The 25,386-nt window shown below is 36.9% G+C and overlaps 1 protein-coding gene across 1 annotated transcript in view; it reads left to right on the top strand.

Annotated features, from left to right (window-relative positions):
• Positions 1–263: 263 nt before the first annotated feature.
• PCNX (pecanex homolog (Drosophila)) overlaps positions 264–25,386 on the top strand; it is a gene marked incomplete at its 5' end in the record, with an annotated part of 49,720 nt that continues 24,597 nt past the window's right edge. The window contains 12 exons of the mRNA XM_010077941.1: positions 264–448; positions 7,517–7,607; positions 9,312–9,369; positions 11,516–11,718; positions 13,169–13,322; positions 14,060–14,092; positions 15,155–15,326; positions 18,967–19,077; positions 19,679–19,770; positions 21,027–21,136; positions 22,853–22,958; positions 24,733–24,825. Of these exons, the coding sequence (XP_010076243.1) occupies positions 264–448; positions 7,517–7,607; positions 9,312–9,369; positions 11,516–11,718; positions 13,169–13,322; positions 14,060–14,092; positions 15,155–15,326; positions 18,967–19,077; positions 19,679–19,770; positions 21,027–21,136; positions 22,853–22,958; positions 24,733–24,825 (1,408 nt within the window). The remainder of the gene's footprint in view (positions 449–7,516; positions 7,608–9,311; positions 9,370–11,515; positions 11,719–13,168; positions 13,323–14,059; positions 14,093–15,154; positions 15,327–18,966; positions 19,078–19,678; positions 19,771–21,026; positions 21,137–22,852; positions 22,959–24,732; positions 24,826–25,386) is intronic.

Below are 25,386 nucleotides of genomic sequence, written 5' to 3'. Positions count from 1 at the left end.
TGAGGGTGACTTAGGAGATATTAGAAAGAAATACTACTTCTAGATAGTAGGACAGGAGCTGTATCTCCAGATTACCGATGCAACTAGTGTACACATATTCTGTTATACAGAACCCACGGGTTACCTTAACCCTAGTAAGTGGCTTCTTAATGCTATCCTTTTAAAAATTTTCCTCTTTAAACAAAAAAGTCTTGTTTTACTTCACTTCTAGCTATTTTTCTCTTCTTCCTGGTAATGTGTCCCCAATGCGTGTTTTCTCGTAGCCTTCAAGATGGTCAGCAAGGCCAGCAGCCCTCCTCCCAGGTCAGAGAGCAGTCCTGCTCCCCTTCCCAGGCAGCTGTGCTCGGCGCTAGCGCCTCCTTGCTGGTGAGAAACGGGAGTGTCCACTTAGAAGCATCACATGCCACTGCATCTGCTGTAGGCGGTAGCAGTTTGCACGATGAACTTGGTATGCAGGCCTTATGTAACCTTGGTGACATGGAAGTTTTAATACGGCAGATGTATCGGTAATAATGCGGTGAAAATCAGCTAACCTTAGCTTTGTTTCTGAATCTTGTAGGTGCATTGCGTAGAAGGCCATATTGCTCAAATTCCTTGCCTTTCACAGTCACCTTTCCAGGCACTTTCTCTAACAATTGCATGATGGGAAACACTCTGAGGATGTATTGATACAAGTAGTGATGGTGTGAGAGCTTTCATGACTTGAACAATGTAACACGTATAATGCATAAGTTTTCTTGCGTTGTCACAGGTGGTTGGGCAGAGGTTGATGCCAACTTTGAGGACCTTCTGGTTCTTGAAGAAAATATTTGTTGCGGCCCCTAGGAATTCTTGATCTTACTTTTTTAGATGAGTCTTGCTTAGCAGCTGTTTCATTTACATGAAGATTTATTTTTTAGAGTGCTTTACTTTTCATGTACGCTTTTAATTTATGGAAGAAAATCCGGACTCTTTCTTAGTATCCTGGAGCTTTATAGTACCTCTTAGTTCTTCATGGTCCATTTGATGTAGTATTCCTAACTATTAACTTCTATGCAGCTGATGAAATTGCCAGGGAGAAGGAAGTTAAGATGGTCATAAGTGACTGATCTCCTGTGACACAGTAATGCAGGGGCAGATGTGGAGAAATTCCTGGCCTGAATTACTTCTGACTTCAGCTTTAATATAGAATTCTTCCTCAAGTTATTAAAATGGGCATCTTTAGAACTCGCAGTTAGCAGTGTTGATATTTTAAGCAGTTAGCAGTACTAACACACAGTACCGGTTAGCTCAGAACACTGACAAAGCACTTACTTCAGACCTTACTGTAACCTAGTGCTAAAGATAAATGGTCATCTTATTCCAGTAGTGGGGAAGATTTCGAGAGTTGCCAGGCTGTGGTACCCCTTTTATGTATGAGTTTGGCTAACAAGTTGCCATCCTTCTGCACCATCTAGCTGCAATATAAGGAAAAAATTAATATAAGCAAAACTGAAAACAACCTTGACATTCTCTGAGGTGTTTTATAAAATTTAACTATGGTTGTGCTAAATACACACAACCTACTTATCTGATAATTTTCATTTTAGAGTCTGTGGCTCTACTAGTTTCTAGATAGAAAAATCGAGACTTGTTTGTCAACACTTGCATGTGTCTCTGAACTGTGAAAGCTTGTCACATGAAACTACGGGTTTCTTTGTTTAATTTGGACTCTTCTATTTCTTGTTGGAAAAAGTATTGGAATATAACCCTGAAATTCAGGGATACTTGTTGTCTCTATCCAAGGTTAATGTTGACATTTATGCTTAAAGCCACCACTATTGTATTTGAAGGCTTTGGTTCATCTTACCCACATAATACAGTCAAGTTTTATAGAATTCATTATTTAATACATGATCTACTTAAGTCCGAATTATTTAAGAACTTATACTACTACGTTGTAGTAGAAGTCAAAGTGGATCTTTTGAGAAATTCAGTATTGCATTCAGGCATATTCATTGCACTTGGCATGTATTGGATTCTTCAAAAACTGATATAGCTAAATTCTTCTGAAATTTTGTGTGTACTGTGCTTACAGTTATATTGGGCAGCACATTGTCTTTGGGAGGCACAAAACTTCTATGATCTGCTCAGTTAAAGAGCTGATATATAATAAGGGGTTTATTCCTGATTGGAAGCTCTGAGCATCTGTTTAGAAACCTTCCATGTGGGAAAGCAGCTATTATAGGCAAAATCTGTTATTATTTTTAGGAAAATAATTTTCTAGCCTGTGTAGCGGGCTTTGTGTGACAAGTACAATGTTTTGTTAAATAGTTGGCAAAATGGTCCAAGCTTTCACATGGACATGTTCCGCTATCAGGCTTGACAAGGAGGGAGAATATCTCTCCTTATAACTGGTACATGGTTTGTTGTGGGTTTTTTGGTTGGTTAGAGGCTTTTTTATCCTCAGTCATGGATGAGGTAACACTATTGCTCTGTTTCCCTTAAGTGTAAGGCTCTTGGTTTTGCTCTGTTGTCCCAGGATACTTTACAGTCAAAGATGACCCTCTTACTTTACTTTAGATTGGGTATGGTTTGGGGGTGGGTAGTTGTTTTTTTCTTTAACTTTGATTCTGATGTTGATCAAAGCAATCCAGGTGATATGACCAATTCTTTGTCACTGTGGAAATCACTGTGACTGCCCATGGCAGAAAAAATTGAAAATGGAGGCTGGGGAAAAGATATGGAAACAGAACCTGATTTGCAGCAACTGGAAATATAAGTGACAAGTGTAGTAGATGGGGTTATAGATCTCTGTACAATGCATAAAAGTATTTTTTTTTTTCTGAGATTCTACTGGCATATTCCAGCTCTTCTGGAAGACAAACAAGGCGTGTGTTAATTTACATTAAAAGCCCCTACATTTAGGGCTCCTTTTTTTTCCTTTTTTTTTTGTGCACCAGTGCAGTACCTGCTTCTTCATTCTTTCCATTTATTTGTTGATGTCAAGCTGCAGCTCTTAACAAGACACACAGTTTTTGGTTTTTTGTTTGCTTTAAGGATTTGTGTCTGCTAACTTGATTCTGGTGACTTATTTTATGAAAGAGGGACCTTACTGTATTATACCTAACCTACATCCAGTCTGGTGACTATACAGTTGTCTTTAACTGGGCATTGTCCTGAGAGTAAGGCAAGAGATGCCTTGAGGCATTGTCTTTAGTTCTCCAGGTTCATAGTAGAAAGATTTTTGTCAATTATGTTGTAGTTTTACAAGGGGTGAGGGAGAAGAAACTTGAAAGGATGGAAAAGGAGCTTAATGTGGAGCAGTAAACATGAAGTAAATAATAGGAGGAATGCAGGACAGAAGGGAAAGGTGGCAGGCCAAATGCCATGGTTATAGGCAGGATTAATACAATACGAATCCAGAAGGCGGGAAAACACCATGATTTAGGTGTCTTCAGAGCGCAGTGTGGCAGTACTGATGGCCTTTGTTCCCTCTAATAGGTGATGGGTGGGATTTTTCAGTCCCTGAAGTGAAGGCTGTAGGTGTTACAGTTTGTGAAATAGTTAGGAAACCAAGTACTGAGTTACTAGAGCAGATGCCCAGGTTCTGAAACTGGGGTGAAATAACAGCCTCTTGTCTTCAGCTAGTTTTGGTTTTTGTTTTTTTTTTTTCCTTGAGGAATATTGAGTTTGTAATTAAAGAGAACTTGTCATCTGGAGCTTTTCGGTACAGTTACACTGCTATGTTGGACCTCTGGTTGCATCACTTATATGTGAGTGATAATCTTTCAGATTTAAGTTTTTTAGTTTATACAGGCAGTTGGATGGTCTTGAAGATCAAAACTTTTCTTTAAATATAAATATATACAGTGATCACTTAGTTGATTAAAACCAATTTTGAATTAGTTCCTCAATACCTTTTTATGATAAGTAGACTTAATTTATTTTAGGATGGATGGGGGGGTATTTTCAAAGGTACAAGTAGAAAATAAATATTCGCTTTCCATTGTTCCTATTGAAAATATCCCTGTTGTAGTCTGTGTAATTAGATATAGGTAAGTTAGTTTTTTGACAGACTTGATATAGAAATAAAAAATGAACGGCTTTAAAGTGTTCTAACTTAAAACTTAAATTGAAGGTAAAATTTTGCCCTTTGGAAATAACAGCTCCTTGCATGGTACAGGACATGGCTTTATTGGTTTTGCTGACTAGGATTTAAAAAAGATATTGTCATAAGTAGTAGATGAATATATCGTAATGATCTACATAGGCTTCAACATGTCAAAAAGTGTTAGCAGTTTTCAGAACTGGTTTATGAGAGGTTTAAAACAAAGTAGTATTTATTAGATGGAAAACTGGGAAATAACTTGTCTGAGGAAACAGTCAGAGCATCCCTAAGCCACTGAAGTTGTCCAGGTTTCATCTGTGTAAGCTCCTCAGCCTGTTGCTTTCATTGAGTCCTGTAACTGTGGGAACACCGGTGTGTACAGTGTGAACTGTTACGTGGTCGTGTCTGGACTTGGTGATATTTTGTCTTTTGAAACAAGGAAACTTGTTTCAAAGAAAGTGTGTTCATCTTTTCCTCTCTTCATGTCAGAACAAACATGATTTGTGTGCCTCAGTATCAGTGGCGTGGATTTGTTATTTTTATAGCCTCATGTAGATAGAATATTGTTTGGGTGAGTTAAATTTGCTAAGAACTCCCAGCTCTCCCTTTGAGCAGAGCAGGGGAAGAAGTTACAAGCATTTCTGTTTAGTGGACAAACATGCTAGTGGCTAAATCACTTGATTTGAAAAATAAACTTTTGAGTCTGCCATTTGTTCACGATGTGATAGAAGTACAGTCCCTAGAGAAAGGACTTCCCTAAGGAAGTTTTTTCTTCCTTAAGCTGCTTCAGTGTGATGCTGTGGTGAGTTAGGAATGGGAGGGAGAGAAAATTACTAGGGTAACTAAAACTGCTAGGTATATCCATATATAATTGAACCTTGTGAGCGTTGGGATCCTTCATTAGAGTTTGAGATTGCTCTGAGGACTCACATAGTTTAAAAAGTATTTAATTGATGGGACTTTGGGGCTCAGCTGTAGAATCTCCAGTCACGCTTTAGGGTTTGCATCCTCAACAGCACTGAATAGTCCTGAAATCTTTTCTACTTTGGATGCATTCAGGCTTTTCTGGAGAGGCTTTTGATCTGAAAAAGAAAAAAACAAAACAAAACAAACCCCAAAACCTGGGGGGGGGGCAAGGAGGCTCCTTCCTTTTATTGAGAAGCCATGCTTTTCTTAACAACTATCAATAGGAAGTCTATATAAATAAGTAGGGGGGGGTGAATTGCAAGTATGGCAAAACCTGAGTCTGTTTTGTAGTTTGTGTGTAAACAATCGGATTTTAGTGTTTTCTCTGTTTGCTGCTGCTGTTTGTCTGTTATTTTTGAAACAAATATACTGTATCTGATGTATTATCTCAGCTGAAGAGAATGGGAAGTTATATCTTACAAGTAGTATATTCTAATTTCTGTGACTAGAATGTCATTAACTGAAAAATCATAAAGTTTAATTTCCAGGCTCTCAATTGATTACTGCAAAAACGTTAAGAATTTAACCCAAACTCACTTGTCTCTGTTAAGGACGGGTTGCACAGATTTTTCTGTAATAAGTTATGCATGATTTTGTCCTGACTAGAACCTCAAGCGTGTTATCTAATACCTTCCTGTCTGCTGTTGACTTTTTCTTTTTACTGATGCAGTTGAGAAATAGTCCTGTGTAACTGAGGTTATTAATTAGTTTTGAGGAGGAAGATTCCTCATGTCTTGCACTAGTTTAAATTTTAAACTTCAGTAACAACTGTTTGCTACACTCTGCATTAAAACCAGAGGATATTTAACTCAAACACTTCATTAAATTCTTACCTATTGAGAAAACTCTAACAGGTGAACTTTCTACTTGTATTTCCTGCTATCTGCTGATAGCAGATGTAATTAAATATTGAGAGAGCGCTGTTGTGTTACTGAGCTCTGACGCAGGCTGTATGTGACTCCTGAGCTATGTAGCTGTCTCGTCAGAATGGTTGGTTTTAGCATGGCTGCAGTATCTGTCTAGTTGGTCTGAAGTGCCCCCTCTGAGGGTTGGAAGCTTTATGAAGATATTTTCAGTATACCAATGTTTCTCCTTAGTTTCACTGGTTTAAATCATCTGTTTTGAGGACTTCAACTTTCTTGCTTTGAAATGCTTCTAAATTGAACTTAATTGTCTGTGGGTCTGAAAAGAAGCTGGAGCAGGATCATAGTGTGGTGGTTTGTTGTGGTTTTTTTTTGGTTTTTTTTTTTTGTTTTTTTTTTTTAAATATATCAAAAAACACTGTGTCAGAAGCAGGTTATGTTCTTACAGAAAGGGGAAAGTTTGGAAGCTCTGATTTTGTTAGATATTTCTCCTGGGACCGCTTGTTATCCTGTATCAACAGAAGGAGAAAGAGCTGCAAGACATGCAGCCAAGAGGTGTACTCAGCTTTTGCTTCAGATGCTCCAGAGTGGGATTTTTTTTGTTTTGTATAAGCAGACTTTAAAATATGGCATGCTTTGGATGATAGCTTAAGAAGGGTTTTGAGCTAGAAGAGACGGAGAAGTTGGCAAAACACTTCGTATTGAGAACACAATTTCAAAATCAGCTTCCTGCATTCGGAGCTGAAATATATTGAACGTGACCTTCAGGGGAAATTACAATGCTTATCTCTCTGATCAGACTATTGTGGGAGAGGGGCACTGTAAAAACATCATATTGTGAGTAAAGTCATTTATCATTCCAGGTACAATCTCTGGCTACTTTTTTGTTAATTATATGTTTAGGAATAGATTGGTATTGTTCATTCAAGAAGTTTTTAATAACAGCTTTAGGAAATGATGGTTAATGGAGTTCCGGTAACTCCAAGTGGTTTATCTGAGAAGTTAGTTTGCAGTCTTCTGTTCTTACACTGAAGTGTTTGCTTCTGGCTTGTAGAATAAATTTCTGGCTGCCATTCCTTTTTTTAGTTTTTCTAGAAGTATAACTTATGAAGTGTCTATGGCCACTTATTTCACGCTTTGTGTTTCTTTTCAAATAGACATGTGCCTCCCCATGAGAATTTTGTTTGGTTCTTAAATGCTGATAGTGAATGATTTACTCATTGTTCTGCTTGGGGGGGAGGGAAGAACTGAAGAAGCTGGTCATTGCAAGTTGTTTGCCTGCCTGTTCTCTAAGGGGGGAAAAAGGGTTACATTGTGCTTCTGTTGTGTTAATGGTGACATCTCCTAAATACAAACTCTTAAAATTCAGTTCAGTACTGCAGTTTAATGTATATATGTCATGTAAAATGGTATGAAAAAGGACTGAGTAGCTGATGTGCTGTCTGCACTGGTGACATGTTAATGTGTATGTTAATGTATAATCACATTTTATGTTCTGACACTGATGTAAATTTAGATATCTAAATTGATCTCAGTAGTAAGTTAATAAATAGAAACTAGTGCCAGTGGGGTGAAAGATGATGAAATTTTGACCTGCCTTTGACCTTTTCTTTAATAGGTAAGTTCAGTTCTACGCTCTACGAGACAGGGGGCTGCGACATGTCACTTGTGAACTTTGAGCCAGCTGCAAGAAGAGCATCCAACATCTGGTGTGTGTGAAGGCCAGTCAAGAGTGATGATTCTTGTCTTACTGCAACAAAATCTTTGATTTTAATTTTAAAAGGTTATTTAATATGGACTACAAAAAAAACCAATTTAAAATATTAACCGTATACTTTGACTTTTGAAACCTAAGTGACTTTTACTAGAAGATGACACTAACTGTATAAATAATCTTCTCCATTTAAATAAATCTCAGAAAATTAGGACTATTTTTAGTTTAAGCAATAAATGTCCAAACTGAGAACTTGAAAAATGGATTTTTGATTGGTTTATAGAAAGTCTTTCTTAAAAGATTTAACCCAGGTTTGGGGTAAGACCATAATGGTTATTAACTTACTTACAAATGCACTTCCAATTGTGAAGCAAATGTAAACTGATAAATTTGTTCTCAAGTTATAGATGGCATGAAACAATACATGGAAGTATTAACATGCCTGAGGTTAAAATTTGGCTTACAGTTGGAATAGCCAGCTACATACTGGAAAGTTCATCTGCTGTTGGAAAGATGCCCTTTCTTTCTCTGAAGGGACAGCAGGTAGAAGAAAGAAAAACAACCCAAAACCTCCTGTGACCCCTACCCCCGGGCAATCCACTTCACTACATAGAACTGCTCTGAAGCTATTGCGTCATGCTGAATGCTACAAATTCCCACCACGTGTAGGTGGAATAGCTATTGGAGTTATGGAGGAATGAATATAAAAGCTCCCATCTTCAAATCTTTCTTGTGAGAGTGTGCAAGTGCCTTTTGTAGAGTTGAACTTTGACAAAAAGTTCTATGTTCCTTGCACAAAGCTGCCAATGCCTGCCTCTTCTGCTTGCATGTTCCAGATGCAATGGCTTTGCTGAGGGCTGCTGTTATGAAGTTACATGTGTTAATGGAAGGAACAAACTGGCCACATACAAACAATCAGATCTCAGCTTTAGAGAATACTTGAGTTTCAGTGAAGTAAAATTGATAACAAAAAATGTTTTTATCTTAAGGCAAGGAACTAAGGGGAAGTTGCATAAATTTGAAACAAGTCTTACAGCCATGTGATTTACATGCAAAACAAACATCCAAAAGCTATCCAAAATTGGGGAAAAAGAAATGGTTGGATATGGACTCTCATACAGTAAGAGAAATTTCTCCTTATCTCTATGAATGGAAGTTGCAAAGTGATTTTGCTCTTCTTACCAGAGGATTAAGTTTATTTAAAGTTAAGTTTTTCAGAAACAATTCAAGATTAAGTAGCTCACTAGACTCGTGTTAAGTATGTACTATTTTTGGCCGTTTTGGGACCTTGGTAAAAACACTACAGAATTAACAAAAACTCTGTGTGTGACCACATAGTCTTTTAGAGATGTGATGCGTGTTTACACATCATTAGCTAACAGACTATAAAACATCTTTGTTTTTTCAAGTGGAATAATTACTATCATGGTGATCCTTGTTAGACAACTTGGGGACTAGGTGTTGGGAAAATTATACCAAGGGTAAGGGTAAAGAGTCTCTTGATTTACTCTACCTGTAGAATTTACTGCAACACACAAGACCAAGTGGGTACTTTTGTTTAAAATATGTGATTGAAGGAAAACTTAGACTTTTAGCTAAAATTTGCAAGGACTCAAAATTAACTTGGGACAGTAGAAAATGAGAATGGTTGAAATAAAATGTAGTTTTATAATCTGAAGTCTTTCCCCTGTTCTTGTAGTGACACGGACTCTCACGTATCGAGTTCTACCTCAGTTCGCTTTTATCCACATGATCTAGTAAGTTTTTCTTATTTATTTGTAAAGCATGCAAAAAATCAGAAGACTTTCCAATTTTATAGCACTGATGAATTGTCCTGTATGGTAGTTCTTTGTTCTTAAGAAGGATTTTTGCCAGGGTTTAAACGAAGATAAAGTATTTGTTTATTGTTGCAGTGTCCTCATATATACATAAATTCATCTTTCTGCATGGCACTTGAAAACTTAAGTATAAATGGTTTCCTCTGATCTAAAGCATAGTGATTTTCTACATTTCATGGAAGTTGGGTGTTCTGAGATGCCTTGTAAAGGTTCCAGAGATGACTGAACAAGTTGGACAGAGTTTTCTTTCTGTGCATTACTAGGATTAGCAGGCAGCAGAAAGAGTAAATTTCATATTCTCACCAAGAGAAACTTCAGTAATTTCCCTGAAAGGAATTTAAAAATGTGTAGTTGGAATTGGCTGTACAAAATTTTAATTCATATGCAAAGAGTGAGTGGGGAGAAAAAGGTAGAGGCTTACACTGTTTTATACTGCAAATAACTTTATAATTCATTAGTTTTGAACCTTTTATATTGTTGTCACATCCAGACATATCGGTACTCTTAATTCTCAAGTCTGATACTGCTGTGTCATGAAAACAGTGTAGATGGTCATGATTCTTAAGCTGCGAAACCAAAATAAAGTATATTGAAGTACCTAATGATCTAAAAGGAAAAACTAAATATGGACTCAGCATTTGGCACAGAGGGAGCAAGAGACTTCCATTTACCTGACCATGCTTTTGATCAATGTGCTCTTCAAACCTGGTGTCTGCTAGAGGAACTTGCTTTGCTTTCCTCCCCTTTGGTAATGCAGCCTTCAAGAAAGAGGTTACATTATGTGCTGTTGGTTTGCCAGTGTGGTCCCATTGGATGGAATGATTCTTTTTAAGGCAAACTCATATTTAAAAATCTGCCTAAATGGAAATTTCCACTGAAATTTATTATTAGTGTGACAAATGTTATGTTATGGTGCCTCTACCTTTTGAAGAAACCAAGGTTTTAAAAAGTTGTCAAAAAAGCACCAGTTTTTTGACACAGCTTATCTTAGTATGCTTTGTATGCCTTTAGAAAGGGAGTGTTCCTGCTTGTTGTTTTTAGTAGTATTTTTCTAGGAAGGAAAAGCTGCCTGAGCATAGTTACAGTACACTGGTGCTTTAAAGAGACATAATTTTTTTTTTTCAAAAAACGAGAAATCAAATGTTATACTTTAATTAAAAAAAAAAAAAAAAAACCAACCAATCAAACTAGATTTTGACACTTAAAGGTGACATCAGTATTTAAATTTTATTCTTTGCTTTAATGAAAAATCTTCATAATCTTTTAAATTACATTTTAATGATGATACTGTTTAAGAATAAAGGACAGTGCATTAAGATGTTTCTTGGCTGGTTAATGAAATTTATAAAGTGGGCTAGATGACACATGCATACTGTAGTAACTTTACTTTTTAACCTCCTGAGTGCTCTCCTTAAATGTCCTTTACGGTTGTTACTGTGATATTAAGAGCACTCTAGAGTGACAAACTACAAAATAAGTGAGAAATATAGTCAGTTATAACTAGTACTGGACTAGTTAGGGCAGAGCTTTTTTTAGTTTGAGAGTATTCTAAATGTAGTGAGCTTGACTTTGACCACTGATGCATGCATATGTTGCTTTGCCATGCAAAACCAACCATTTGGCATGAGTGTGCATACAGATTAGCTGACTATAAGAAATGTATTGTACTTTATTTAAATTCAGAATTAGGTTATTCTTGTAGTATATGTTGTTCCTGTTCACATATCAGTTTACTTGCCTTCAAATTTGAAGTTTTCAGGGTAAATGGGATAATGTGCTTGGAAGACGTGTTCATACTTCATTTGGAATAAGGCATATGCTAAAAAGCCAAGCAGTTGTGCTGTATGCTAACTATTAGTGCTGCTGGTGCTATTCATTTGCCATGATAAGGACAGGAAAAGTAAGTAGAAGCCTCAGAACTGACAGTGGTTAACATGTAAATTCTTAAAGGTGAAACTAAATAGTTCTAGCAGGTTTTTCTGAAGCAGTTTTTTGTAGAATACAGTGATATAATAAAAATGAGCTTTCATTAATACTGACTTTCTTTTAGCTTTCTCTTCCTCAGATCAGGTTGAACAGGCTGCTAACCATGGATACAGATCTGCTGGAGCAGCAAGATATTGACCTGAGCCCTGACCTTCAGGACCACATGCAACCTCAAGAGGAGGCAACTCAAAAAGTCAAGCAGTACTATCGCTTTTGGATCCTGCCTAAGATTTGGATTAGCATCAATTTTGATAGATTAACTCTTCTGGCTTTATTTGATAGGTGAGATCCTTGTATGTTTCTGGACCTCAGAAAGTAAAGATTGAAAAATGGTTAACTAAACTGTGAGTGATACAGATAAAGCTATTCTTAGAGAACTGTACTTATTTACTGTCCTTTGAAAGATGAAAGAATAATACAAAACACAGGTTTTCTAAAATCACAGAATCATAGAATGGTTTGGGGTGGAAGGGACACGGGCAGGGACACCTCCCCCTAGCCCAGGTTGCTCAAAGCCTCATCCTGGCCTTGAACCCCTCCAGGGATGGGGCATCCACAGCTTCTCTGGGCAACCTGGGCCACTGCCTCACCACTCTCAGAGTAAAGAATTTCTTTCTAATATCTCATCTATCTACCCTCTTCCAATTTAAATCCATTACCCCTCATCCCATCACTCCATGCCCTTTTAAAAAGTCCCTCCCCATCTCTCCTGTAGCCCCCTTTCAGCACTGGAAGGCTGCTACAAGGTCTCCCTGGAGCCTTCTCTTCTCCAGGCTGAACAACCCCAACTCTCTCAGCCTGTCCTTGTGGGGGAGGACCAGTAATGGAGACTATTCTCCCTTTTTCTCCAGCAATGCTAAAAAGGAGAAAAAGCATCACTTTGCATGAGTGGGGCAATGAACATATTTGGTCACAAAGAGAGATTTGTTGCTAATCTTTAAAGCTAGAAAATAACCTTTTTCCATAAAACTAATTGAAAGGGTCTAGAACTTGGCATACATGTACGTTATTTCAGCAAGTAGAGAGAATTTACCTGCTGTTTCAAAGCATTTTTTTTTCCAAAAGGTCATCTAATACTGTAACCTGTTGTCCCTGCTGCATTTACCCAGTGGAATAAGATGAAGGTGACCCCCAGTTACCAGCTTTTGGAATACATAGAGTATTTACATTTTGTTCATGAACTTCCTTGAGATAAACAATATAGCAGTGATTCTGTCTAGGCAGAAATACTGTTAATTCTGTTCCTAAGCACTACCAATATCATGTGGAATTGTCTTTACTCCACTTGGCATATCTTAGCCAAGTGAGAGTATTTTTACTTTCTTCATTACAAAATCATGAATGACAGATTATATACATAAGCTATCATGCATATATTTTTCACAGGCTTGTGATCGTCCTGTGTGGGCCTTGAATGTAGATTTGTGTTACAGACCATGCTTCTGGTTGAGCATTTGAATTATTTCTGAAGTTATCTGCTGAAGCTATCTTCTGCTGTTTAAAGGTCAATTCCATAAGATACTAATTGCTTTCAGCTATCATTGAAATCCTGGTAACAACTAGCTTTGCCAAAAGACAGTGCGCTAGCATAGTCTATGCAAGTTCAAAACTATTCTTAACTCCTTTGCTACCAGCAGCATAACTGTTGTTAAGTTCTGATCTTAACTGTTCCCTTGCAGCTTTTCCTACACATAGTTAGCTTTTAATTTTTTTTTCTCTCCCTCTAATACAGGAATCGTGAGATCCTTGAAAACGTGTTAGCTGTCATCCTAGCTATTCTAGTTGCATTTCTGGGCTCTGTACTTCTTATAGAGGGCTTTTTCAAGGATATTTGGGTCTTCCAGTTCTGCCTGGTAATAGCCAGTTGTCAGTACTCGCTGTTGAAGGTATTTAATTTCTGTCTTCACTTTCTGTAAACAATAGGAATAACTTCAGTTGGGTGTTGCAGGTTAGTTAGAGCTTTAAGGAAAAAACTGCATGTTTATCATTTAAAAAGAAATGAGTAAACTTCAGCTTCATGGAAAGTTTGATAGATGGTCATACAAGGTCACTTCGCTAGACTTGTTCTGTGTATGTTTGTTAAACAGCCTTTTATTTGTTGTTCTCATGCACTTTTTGTTTTCCCAGAGATGAACACGTTCTTACTGGTTGAAAACAGCCTACAAACTAAATTTGATTTTTTATTGTGGTTTTTTTAGTGGATACACATCGCTGCATTCATATTAAGCAATTATATCTAAGCATATCTTTAATCAGCATCTTAGTTTTTATTAGACAATTGTTAATGGTATTTTTGTAATTTAAGAGTGATTGCTTATTTCCTTCTGATTAGATTATTAGGGTGGAAATTTGATTTAAAGTGCATAATGTATTTTGTATTTAAAAAGTAAAAGTTCTAAAAATATGACTTTTTTAAAAAACTTTGTCTATAGATATACACTCTTTAAACAGATTTTATGATTTAATACGTTGTGCTATTTAAAGCCTGTAGAGTAGCTTGACAATTGTAAAATTAATTGTAGATATTGTTAAAGGAACTTTAATCAAGCAAGTGGTGGGGTGGGAGAGGTAAATGCACTTACTTACGGATTGGCTAACTTTCCTTTTTCCATTTTGGTTTCAGAGTGTTCAGCCAGATTCTTCTTCCCCTCGACATGTAAGTTACGGGCATGTGCCACTGTGCTAACTCTGCAGATGTAGAACTTCCACAGAGAGTTGACCTTTTTGGTTTGATCTTGTCAGCATTTCTCTTATGTGCCTTCTCATAAGGCACAAGAGGCTTATGTTGTCTTAGTGTATGAGAAGGGAACTGATATTATTTTTTCCCCCACATATGCTTTGTTTGTATTTAGCAAACCACATCCTCCCTGTTTTAAGCCTAACTTTTGCTATAGAGCCATATCATGATAGGTTCTTTGATGAATCTTTAGTATTCAAGCAATTATACTGAGAAATATTCTAAATGTAATTTGCTGTGCTGGTATGAACTGACACAGGTTTGATGTTCTGTTCTGGTCTTGTAGATGATTCAGTTGTCCTAGCATGCACACAGCCTTATTTTTTATCATTCTATTAAGTTGAGTGTGCAATGCTCTAGTGAGCATTAACATTTGAGCACGGAAATGTTAATGTGCTGGTGTTGCACAATACGTTTCTATTCTATTGTGCATCTGCTAGGTTGCTAAGACAAAGTATTTTTGCTGTGTCCTAAAGAAGATATGAAAAAGCATTATTCCTCTGCAGCAAGTCATCATATTATTTTAAGTAATAAGTTGTACGCTTTCATGAACACACGAATACAGATATATTTTTTTTTCCAGCAGGAGCAGTATCTGTGTAATGAAATTTAATTGCTTTTTCTTCAAAATTAATATATTCTCTCTTGCTTATGAAGCCTAGTCAGAGTTTCTCTGGCATTTAAAAACAGTGCCAGTTTCTCTGGCACTTGAAAAATTAGTGGAGAATAAGAGTAAACATAGCTTAGTCTAACTTCATCTGATAGTTGTGTCCTTGTTATATCAAAGCCACAAAGAAAAAAGACACATCACTGCAAGGCAATGCATTAAGGATTTTATGCACAAAACTTAAGTGCTGAGTTGACAGTATGTTAATTAGTGAACAATGATTAAGTTTGGTTCTGAAATTAGCTGTAACAGAAGAGTAACAGTTAATTTTTCTGCTAATGAAACAAATTGTTCTTTTTTTTTTTTTTAAACAGGGTCACAATCGTATCATAGCCTATAGTAGGCCTGTATATTTCTGTTTATGTTGTGGTCTTATTTGGCTGTTGGACTATGGCAGCAGAAACATATCTACCACAAGATTCAGGTTGTATGGAATGGCTTTCACCAACCCTTTACTGCTGCTCTCAGCCAGGGACTTAGTTATAGGTGAGTGGTTTTGTCATGGATTTGAATTGCTTCACTGTAGTAGTAATATTTATTTTTTCCCCTCTGCATCTTGTTATGACACTCTTGCATCATCGCTTTCTAAATGCTGTTCATTTAGTTTCCTTTGGAAAGAGTAGCTTTAGCTTTGCTGAAGTTTATGGGGAAAATTCCCCCTTCTGCAGCATTGCTGTACCAAACTGTAGAGATGTCAACGAAAAACCCCATATTTTTAGCTTTTTAATTGTCTAGAATCTTAGTCCTCATCCCTGAACCTTTTGTTTGTTCTTCTTAAATTGGACCTGGATGTGCTACCCTGTGCTTGGACCTAGCTGCTCAGTAGTTAAAGAAATCCTTTAATTTGGACTTTCGTACTCTAGAGAGGCTTGTGGCAAATGAGTAGGAGTTATCTTAAATCAGGTTATTTGTATTTAGCAATCCAGTAGAACAGTATGGACATGTTTTTTAAAAACATTATAGACAGATTTAATCTTATTTAATGTGTCTCTTCTCAGAACAGGTCTATTAGCAATACCAAAAATATAATTTTGGGCTGCATGAGGTACTTTCATTGTGTTCTGAGCAGCGCAGTGCATTCACAGCACTGCTGGCATTTAACACCGCCCTGTCCCGTCCATCCCCCCCTCAAACCCAACCAATAAAACCAAATGACGACCTCCCCCCCTCCAAAAAAAAAGCCCCAACTAACCTTTCCCCTGTTTACTTACAAAATTTATTGAAAATAGTAACAGCTACGTAACCTCAGGCAGAACCCACAGAAAGGAGAGAGAGAACATACGTATTTGAAGACCATCTTATTATGGGAACTTTGTGCATATTCTTTAACGGAGCAAAGTTATTTGGGTGATCCTCTCTGGATCACCTCTTCAGAGGTGAAAGAAAATCTGTAAGAATTTATCTAAATCGAACACACTTGCTCTTCAGCTGTACTGCAATATCTGTACATGAAAGACTACAGCACAGTTAAGTGTTATGACTGCATGCCTCCAGTTTTTGGACAGCCTTCTGTCCAAGAAAAATTAAAACTTGGTCTTTGTTTCGATGATTCTTCTCGTTTTTTTTTTTTTTTACTGTTAATTAATAAGAATTACTGACTCGGGCATTTTGGGAATTAGTCTTTATTACTTGATTTTAGGAGCATCCTGAATTTCATATCTCATACTGTTTCCCCCTTCAACTTTCTGCTAGTAAATCTGTATTTAAATTTAAATGTCTAGAAGGAAAAGGCCTAAGTTGGTTGTTTATGAACAGAGTATTGTCCAGACATTTCTAAAGGTGCTTTCCATGTTCTATGGATCTATTAATGCACTGGCATACTTCACTCTGTATCTATAATGGAAAAAGAAGTTAAGACAGCAGATATTTTTGACACATCCAAGATATAAAACTAGCTTCATTTCCCCTTGTTTATGCTCTGTCAATTTCAGAATTATTTTCTTCCCTGTCTTATCATCTTGAGTTATTGCCATAATATATACTCATAGTCCCATAAGGTGATATATAAAGGTATATGTAGGTGGTGTGTAGTATTGTGAAGGTGACCTACTTTTTAAAAGTACTTAAGAGTCTTTTCCGGTTTTAAAAAGACATCCTGGCATAGTCACTAGTCTGTGTCCATTTTGGGATTAGCTTTTAAAATTTCGGAGTTCAAGAGCTAGCTGTGAATGCTTTTTGACCTTTATGTTCTACTGTTCTTCTCGGGTATCTTGCGCCAGTTTATGTGATTTGTATTTCTTATCAGTTCTCTCAATAAAAAGTCAGATTGCCAGAACAGCTCTCACTTCTTAAAAAACCAAACCAAAATAAAAGCCTGCCTCCCCCTCGGCTGCACACCCCCTTGCCTTTGGAGCAACTCTTAAGGTTGCTGAAGCACTGTTTCAGAAAGCTTTGTGTGTGTTGCAAAGAAAGCTGGCTGCTAGGAAACATACTCTGTTAGCACAAAGTAGAAATCTCAGCTGCCTTTTTTCCCATTCCCAGTCATAACTACTAGAACAACACAGGTGCAGGACAAGGCAAACTTTGTGTTTAGATAACATAATTGCTGTGCCCTTGCCAACAGACAAGTGAGGACTGGTATTAATTTTTTTATTAATTTATTTTGTGTCCCACATATTGGACTTGATCAATTGGTCTAAATGTGCTCCCAAGTTTATAACAATTTTCTGTTTTCACCTCACTGGTCCCCATTACAGGGCAATTCTGTTATGGACTTTAAAAGCCATCAGAAATGGTGGCTTTTTGATGGACTACTCTTTGTGAATGTTGTATTCCCAGGCCTATTTTGTAGTTTTGTTTTCAGTGGACCCAAGGTAGTTCAACTTGCAGGCCTTCGTGAAACAACTTTTTAACCTGTCAGTGAGAGAACACTTTGTTTGCCTCCTATGTAGGATTCCTTGAGCAGTGATTTGGGATACAGGTTTGACTTGAAAATTCAGAAAAATGTTTTCTTCAGGTCCTGAGTAGCTGGTTCTTAGTCTTATTTCATTATTTTTATTGGGAAAAAGTTGCAGAATGCAATGTTTTTAAAAAGCCCTGAACCTACATCTTTTTAAACAATGTTTAGTTATTTAACTTTACCAAGGAGTAGGAAAAAAAATAGATTCTCAGTACCTATCTCACTGTAGATATTTCTAATGTGATGTCCTTTAGTAGCCAACCATTATGTGGATATGAAGTTAGAAACTTAAAATTGGGACTTATGATTCTTTACAGGATACTGTAAAATTGGTTTCTTCTTTTGGTCACTTAAACTACAAGTCAGTAAGGTTGTAGAAAATCCTCCCTAAACTGTCAGATTTTGTCTGCTAGGGTTATTGTCGTGGTTTGATCCTTCTATCCCTCAGACCATAGTATTTATGATATGCTGCTGCTTGTGAATTATATCTGAACTACTTAACAGTTGTGTAAAAGATTGTTATTTCTGCATCTTTTATTCCTTAAGACAGAAAGTAAATTATATGTACAGGTTGGGACATATAATTATCTGTATTAAAATTAAGTGGCATTCATTTATCTTTGCATTCTGAAGTCCTGTAATTTGCAGAGGTTTTAATGGTTTGTACAGTTACCCATTTTAGCTAAAAAAATAAAGTAATTTAGGATCAGACCTTTTCAGAAGTGGTGTGGGAAAATGAGTGAAATTGTCAGACATTATTAGTGGCAGAAAACCCAGAGGTGAAATGCTTGGCCTCTCTTATGTCCCTGTGGTTGGTGTTAGCTTGCTCCTGTAATGCCAAACAGGCAGTTAGGCTCGGATAAGCCTCATTTACGATGAGTAAAAACTTAGACATTTTCTGATCTGTAAACACTCTTGGCTGATATTTGCTAAATAAAAATGGAAAGCCTGAATTGGCATGTATCCATTTCTACAGTGATTAAAACAGAAGTACAAGAAATTTTCTGACTATTGGTCTATGTAACCTCTATATTCAGTCAGTTCTGAGTCATTGAAGTAGAGATAGGGTTACATAATGGATGTTTTCCTTAGAAATAACAGTAGAAATACTGCAGTGATGATGAGTTAAATGGCATTTGTGATACCATAGAACTTAAACTGAAGAGTACATTACTATGCTGTGTTTTTCATATTCACAAATTTTTCAACTATTTTTTTCTTCCATAGTGTTTACACTATGTTTCCCTATAGTATTCTTCATTGGTCTCCTGCCTCAGGTGAATACATTTGTGATGTATCTCTGTGAACAGCTGGATATTCATGTCTTCGGTGGCAATGGTGAGTGGTGATTTTTATGTCAGTGGCAAAAGCATTAGATGAGGAGTAGCCGTCAGGTCTAGTGGGACGTAACCTGGTCTAGGGGGATGTGTCCCTGCCATGGCAGGGGGTTGGAACTAGATGATCTCTAAGGTCCTTTCCAGCCCTAACCATTCTGTGACTCTGTGATCAGATTAGGCTAGTTGAAAAAGTCAGTGATTACACTATTTGTATTCCTACCCTCTAAACATAGAATACTAATTATGTTTTTAAAAAGGCTAAAGGTCTTCTGGTTGATTATTGAGAAATAGAACTACTGTCCTAGTAAGTCTGTCAAAAAGTATGCTTTCTTCCTTGACTAGTTTCAGTTGCAGTTGTTAACCATTCCCACGGTAATGCTGTTGAATAAATGAGGAGGTAAATAAAACCACCTAAATTGCTCTTTAAAATAATAATTTGTAAGGGAAAATACAGGTAGTTACTGTGGGTTGGGGTTTTTTTTTGTATCAGAGAGGTGTTGCAACTAGGGGGTTTTATCTGTCTTAAACAATCTGAAGTATTTTGTGTTCTAACCTAACTACATAACACTGTTTAATTTTCCGTTCTTTTCTATGACATTCAGCTACCACAAGCCTGCTTGCAGCACTTTACAGTTTTATCTGTAGTATTGTGGCAGTAGCATTGTTGTACGGACTGTGCTATGGTGCCCTGAAGGTGAGCAAAATTTTACACACGGCATACGTGAATGTTTTGGGTTTTTTTCTCTGCTTTCTGGTATCTTAGATACTTAAATAGGCAAAAAAAGGAGTTAGAAAGACTGGTCTGATTTGATAGGGCTGTATACTTGCTCAGCTGTGATGTCAATAAAGAAGATGCCATGCAGGAACAAAGCAGAGGTGTATGATTTGTGCCTGCACTAACAGGCTATTTTTTTTTTTTCCAAAAACGTGTGACATTTATTGTCAGTTCCATTCTAAATTGGTTCTTGAAAAAAATAATCTAAGTAGCTTGTTTCTAGCACAGTCTTTGTGTATTAGTTTGTTAACCTCTCAAAATGGCTCATGTGAGTATTTTTTACAGTGCTGCAAACCAGAAATAGTATTTTCAAATTAATTTTTACTTGAAAAGAAACCAGGAACTAGTTTGAAGTGTCAAAGTGGAGATGGGTGCCTATCTAAAAGGTAGAGTTAGCTGGCAAAGCAGGGCCTGGCGGGGGGAACCCAAAACCAACAGCTTTTTCTTGCCTGAAATGTCGTTCTGTTTGAAAACAGTGTGGTTTTGGTCCTGTTTGTTGGTTTCAGGTGTGTGTCAATAATCAAATGTTCTCAGTTCATGATTAATTGCAGCATATGCACCTTCCAATGCAGAGCTGGCTAGCTTTTTTCCACTTTGACAGGATAAAAAGAGGAAATACTCCCATGATGCTATCACCTGCAGAACATCACTAGCTTTCTGTGAATTTGTACATTTGTCTCATTAGCCTTTTGCAAACACATCTGTTAAAGATACACAAGCTTTAGCAAGGAATCTCTGTGATCTCTGTGTCATCTCTGCAGATCCAGTACAGATCATGAAAACAAAAATAAAACCAGTGGTTTAATCTGAATTCAGCACATTAGAAAAAAAAAATCTGAGTAAAAACATATGTAACTTTCAAGATTAAGAAGTGACTAAATGCAACTGTAAGAACCTGTGGTCGCAAGGAATGCAGGAAATTTTTCATAAGGGTTATGAAAACTGATGACGTTAATGATTAAGATGGTGTAGGCTTAAAGGATGTATACTAAGAGTTTCTGATCTATACTTAGACATAGGTAAACATGGAACAATATTTTTGTACTAAAAGTCCTGTTTCATTTTTGTGGAATTGTAGTTAGTTTTTCCATTGTCTGTGATATACATAATTCTTCTATGTCAGATAAATGTTATACTTTGTCTCCTTTTTATTAACATTTCATTTCTGTCTCCAGGATTCTTGGGATGGGCAGCATATTCCAGTCCTCTTCTCCATATTTTGTGGTTTGTTAGTGGCAATATCGTATCATCTCAGCAGACAAAGTAGTGACCCTTCTGTACTTTTGTAAGTGACTCAGTTTGTGTCCCTTCCCCAAGGAATAAGCAAGTTGCAAGGGAACATTTTGAATGATGTTACACATTATTACTGTTTGGACTGGTAGTCATCAGCATTAACAAAACCAATAAGATATTGGCTGGGTAGTTACGAGAGAAACTCCCAAATTTTGCACCTAGTTCCTCCTCTAACAACAACCTTTCTTTGTGACTTCTGGCCGATCACTTATATGCCAAAATCTGATCTAACTGCCTGCTGATGTCCTCCAAAATGCCAGTCAGGTGCCATCTTTCTGCTGGTGCATTTGTGCTGAACAGCCTGTACCCGTTCTGTGTTTAAAGAGGTGCTCAAAGCACTAGTTTAGGTTGAAGACCACGTGTGGATTTTTTTTAACTGTTTCTCTGACTAAATTTGTTACTGTGTTCTTATCTTGAATATGTACTCAAAGCACTTGTTCAAATAATTTAATCTCAAATGCAAAACAATAAAGATCTGTTTTGGTGATGGGTGTTCCCATCTAGCATGGGGAAACATGTATTCATATTGCTTTTCTGAGTTGGAGTATCAATCTGATGATAAGAATATTTCTGATTCAGTTAATAATTATGTGTGTAAAACCAAATAGTTCCAGTAGGAGAAATGCCTCCCACAGAATAGCTAATAGAGGCTCAGTCATATACCTGGGTTAGGCAGAGCTTGAACTTGGATTTAAATTTAGCCATAATGTTGGGTGTATTTGACAAGCAGTAGTCTGGGGTTGATGGTGAGGGGCCTCTTCTGTGGACAGGGAGATTAATGATTTGTGAGTGTTCACACACTCGGGTTGACAACTAAACCTTGTCCTGTTGCTCGTAGTTCAGGTGACTTTACCCAGTTGGTATGAGGTCCTTGTCCCTAGAAACCTGTTCTTTTGTTCTTTCCAAGTACTAGAGCCTGGATGCTTATGCTTGGCCTGCAGGTTCACCTGTTTAGCCAGACGTGGCACAGTTAAGCATTGCAATGCATTGCAATATGTAATTGCCTTTGAAGACCTAGAGCTCATTCTGTAGTGAGCTTCATGTCTGTAAAATGAAATTTCTGTACTGCATAGAGTATTGTGAGAAACATCCCATTGAGGGGTTGCAAGACACTTAGGTATGGCTAGTAGAGCTGCATATGATCTTCTAAAAGCTTAGGTATAATTTTGTTGGCCATTAGTACCAGCAAGGTCTGATAAGAATTTAGTAGTTTGGTCAGCATGGCTAATTAATGAATTAATCAGGGTAGGATAGGTTTTTTTGTTGTTGCTGTTGAAGTTTGAATTAAACCAAGGAATTCTTGGTTTTCTAGTTGGTGTAGACAAATAGACCTCTATTAAGCTTTACATCAGGTTACATTTCTGTTCAGTTATTTATGAACTAAAGTTCTGTTTCATGAGTACTAAGAACTCCACTTAAAATTCAGCATCTATTCTGTTACTCCTGTTGGTACTGGAGAAACTGCTTGTTTGAGCATCTGGCTACTCGTCTTTAATGGTACTCAGTGTTCAACCAGAGAACTAATTCTTTTATGGAGTTGAGATCTCGTCTTTCTAAATTTGCTCAGCCTTGTGAAAGCACTAGTATGCTAGGATTATTTTTTTTCTTGTAATCAACTTGTAATAGAACTTTTGACTTTGTTATTCTTCTAAAACCACTTAGAACAATGCATGCTTTTCAGTGGGTTCTTTTTTTTGTCGTCTTTAAGCTCTTTAGTGCAATCAAAATTTTTTCCTAATTCTGAAGACAAAAACCCTGAGGATCCTCTGTCTGAAGTAAAAGATCCTTTACCTGAAAAGCTTAGAAATTCTGTGGTAAGTAGGCTTTTTAATTATTTTTTTTTTTAATCCAGTCTAAGAACTTACGTTGTGTTGGTTTGTCTAGCATCAGTCTGGATCTTACTTAGCTTACAACACTTGTTAATTACCATGGTCTTGATTAGAATGGATATCAGTGTTTCCTTTAAATCTGCAGATGAACCGATGTACTGCACTAAGAGTATAATTTTATATTGCATGTATAATTTTATATTGTTTAAAAGGAATTATGTGAGAGAATTGGCATTCCCTAGTGTAAATTCAGTGAAATATCATTGAGGATTTTCTTCTTGCTCATATTGATAATAATAAATGATTCTTACTTTTGTGCAGAAGTGAAAGAGTTAATGGCAGCAAAACAATATTAACTCAGTATTTCTAATAATTGTGAGCAAGAGCTTTGTGCATGGTGTTCCGGAAGCAGAAAATAAAAATGATGGAAAGTGTTGAAGGGTTTTTTATGGTTTGTGGTTTTTTCTTTTTCCTTAAAGAGCAGATGTAACCTCTTCCATTTACTTTGGCACATGCTTTGAATTTTTTGTACAGATTCACTCTAAATATTTATGAAAGTAGTAATATTTAAATATTGTTTTTTTCACATGGTGGAGCACTAAGTAAAAGACTTAAGAAGCTTAGTATGTTTAAATTCTACAAAAGAAGGTTGAACATCCATTTAATCTTGTGTAGGGTTTGGCTGTAAGGGAATAACAGTATAGATGAGTTTCTCCTAGTACAGCAGGCACAAGTGTGACAAGATGCGGCGTGTGTAAACTGCAAGCAAGTAGAGCAGAGAAACTGCAATTCTTTTAATGCTTAACAGGAGAGAATGACTGTAGGAGTTGTGAGCTCCTCTTTAGCTCTCAAACTGTGTTGTTAGTCACCAAGAGGGCTGGGGAGCTAAGGATTGTGATACATTCTTTTTTTGTGTGTTTTTTAAATCAGGACTTACTGATGTAAGAAAAAAAAAAAAAAAGTAGTATCCTAAGAAGTTAAGACCTTGCGGCAAGAATAGCTGTGTGTAATTATTTGGCCGATTTTGGAGCAGTTAATCCTTTAATGATTTTTCTGGGCTGAAAATATTAATACTGTATTTACAGAGTGGGAACAGGTCTAAATTTGGAGACTCTGAGCTGTAGTGGCCCTAAGTGCGTATTGCCCCCTTGTGACTCAGTCTGGCATTACTCATTTTGTTTTTGTTTTGGTTTTTTTTTTTTGCCTGTTGTCAACAGCTTGTCTTAATTTTTTTTAGGGGTAATGGAAAATTCAGACTTATTCCTCGGGGTCATTCCAAAGCTGTCCTTTACCTTTCTGGATGAGGAAAAAGGGTTAAACCCTAGTTTAACCTAGTTGGTCTGCCTGGTCCTTAGCTCTAGGCATCTGTCTTCCAGAGCTCTTAATTGCCCCATAGTCTAAGCAATTTCCAGGTCACGAATGGGAAATTTGGTTAGCCCTTCCAGCTCTCTGATCAGTGCTCTGGGGAGCTCCTTATACTCCCTCATAGTCCAGAATGCAAGAGACAATATATTGGGTGTATTAATTTATCCTGCCTCATTTTGTGTATGCATCTTTCCACTTAACTTATGTGAGCTAATGCTCTTAGCCAGAAGATTTATCATGTGAAATTCCTGATAACTTCAATGGAAGTAATTAACACTGGCATAATTTGAAAATATTTAATCAGTTTCAGTGTTATGGCTGATGAACATTAAGAATCTGAAGAGGACACACCAAGCTAGTATTTTTCTAAAATTATTTTGTTTTGACTCTCCAGAGTGAACGATTGCAGTCTGACCTGATTGTGTGTATAGTCATCGGTGTACTCTATTTTGCAATTCACGTCAGTACAGTATTTACAGTTTTACAGGTAAGCTGTTCCGTCATGTCTGCTGTTTGTCTTGTATATACAAATACTTCTGGCAGTGCACTGGGTCTCCTGACTAGTTGTAGATAGTCTTTAAATATATAGTGTGACATAGTACATATTAGTCTAGCTAATATTATACTGTTTTGGATATTTTTAATGTGTATATGTGACTCTTGCTTGATGGTGGTGACATGGGACCAGATCCTGTGCTTTAATTTGTTTAAGTAAAGGCATTTGCCTAAAGAGTTGCAGTTGCTGAATTTCTTACTTTGATATTCCTGTAATGGAACCATTGGTTGGCTTATGGACAGCCTAATATCAGGCAAATGAAAGCTTCTTGTATGTATTTTGGATGGATTTTACCCTCCTGCTGCTGTCTACAGTTAAAGTAAGAAACTAATTTTAAAAAGCATGTGCGTTTAGGTAGCTTCAGGTTTTCAGGTGAAGTGTCCTACTTAAGCAGATATGGTAGTTTTTTTCCTAAGGAAAATATCTCTTCTATTGTATGGCTGGACTTCAGCACTCCTCCCAAATGTTGCCTTCTCCCATGTTTGAGAAACT

The sequence above is a fragment of the Pterocles gutturalis genome, unplaced genomic scaffold (assembly GCF_000699245.1).
Source record: "Pterocles gutturalis isolate BGI_N339 unplaced genomic scaffold, ASM69924v1 scaffold3431, whole genome shotgun sequence".
Taxonomy (NCBI): Eukaryota; Metazoa; Chordata; class Aves; order Pterocliformes; family Pteroclidae; genus Pterocles; species Pterocles gutturalis.
Note: the sequence above shows the minus strand (reverse complement) of the source record. Positions and strands in the feature narration are given on the sequence as shown.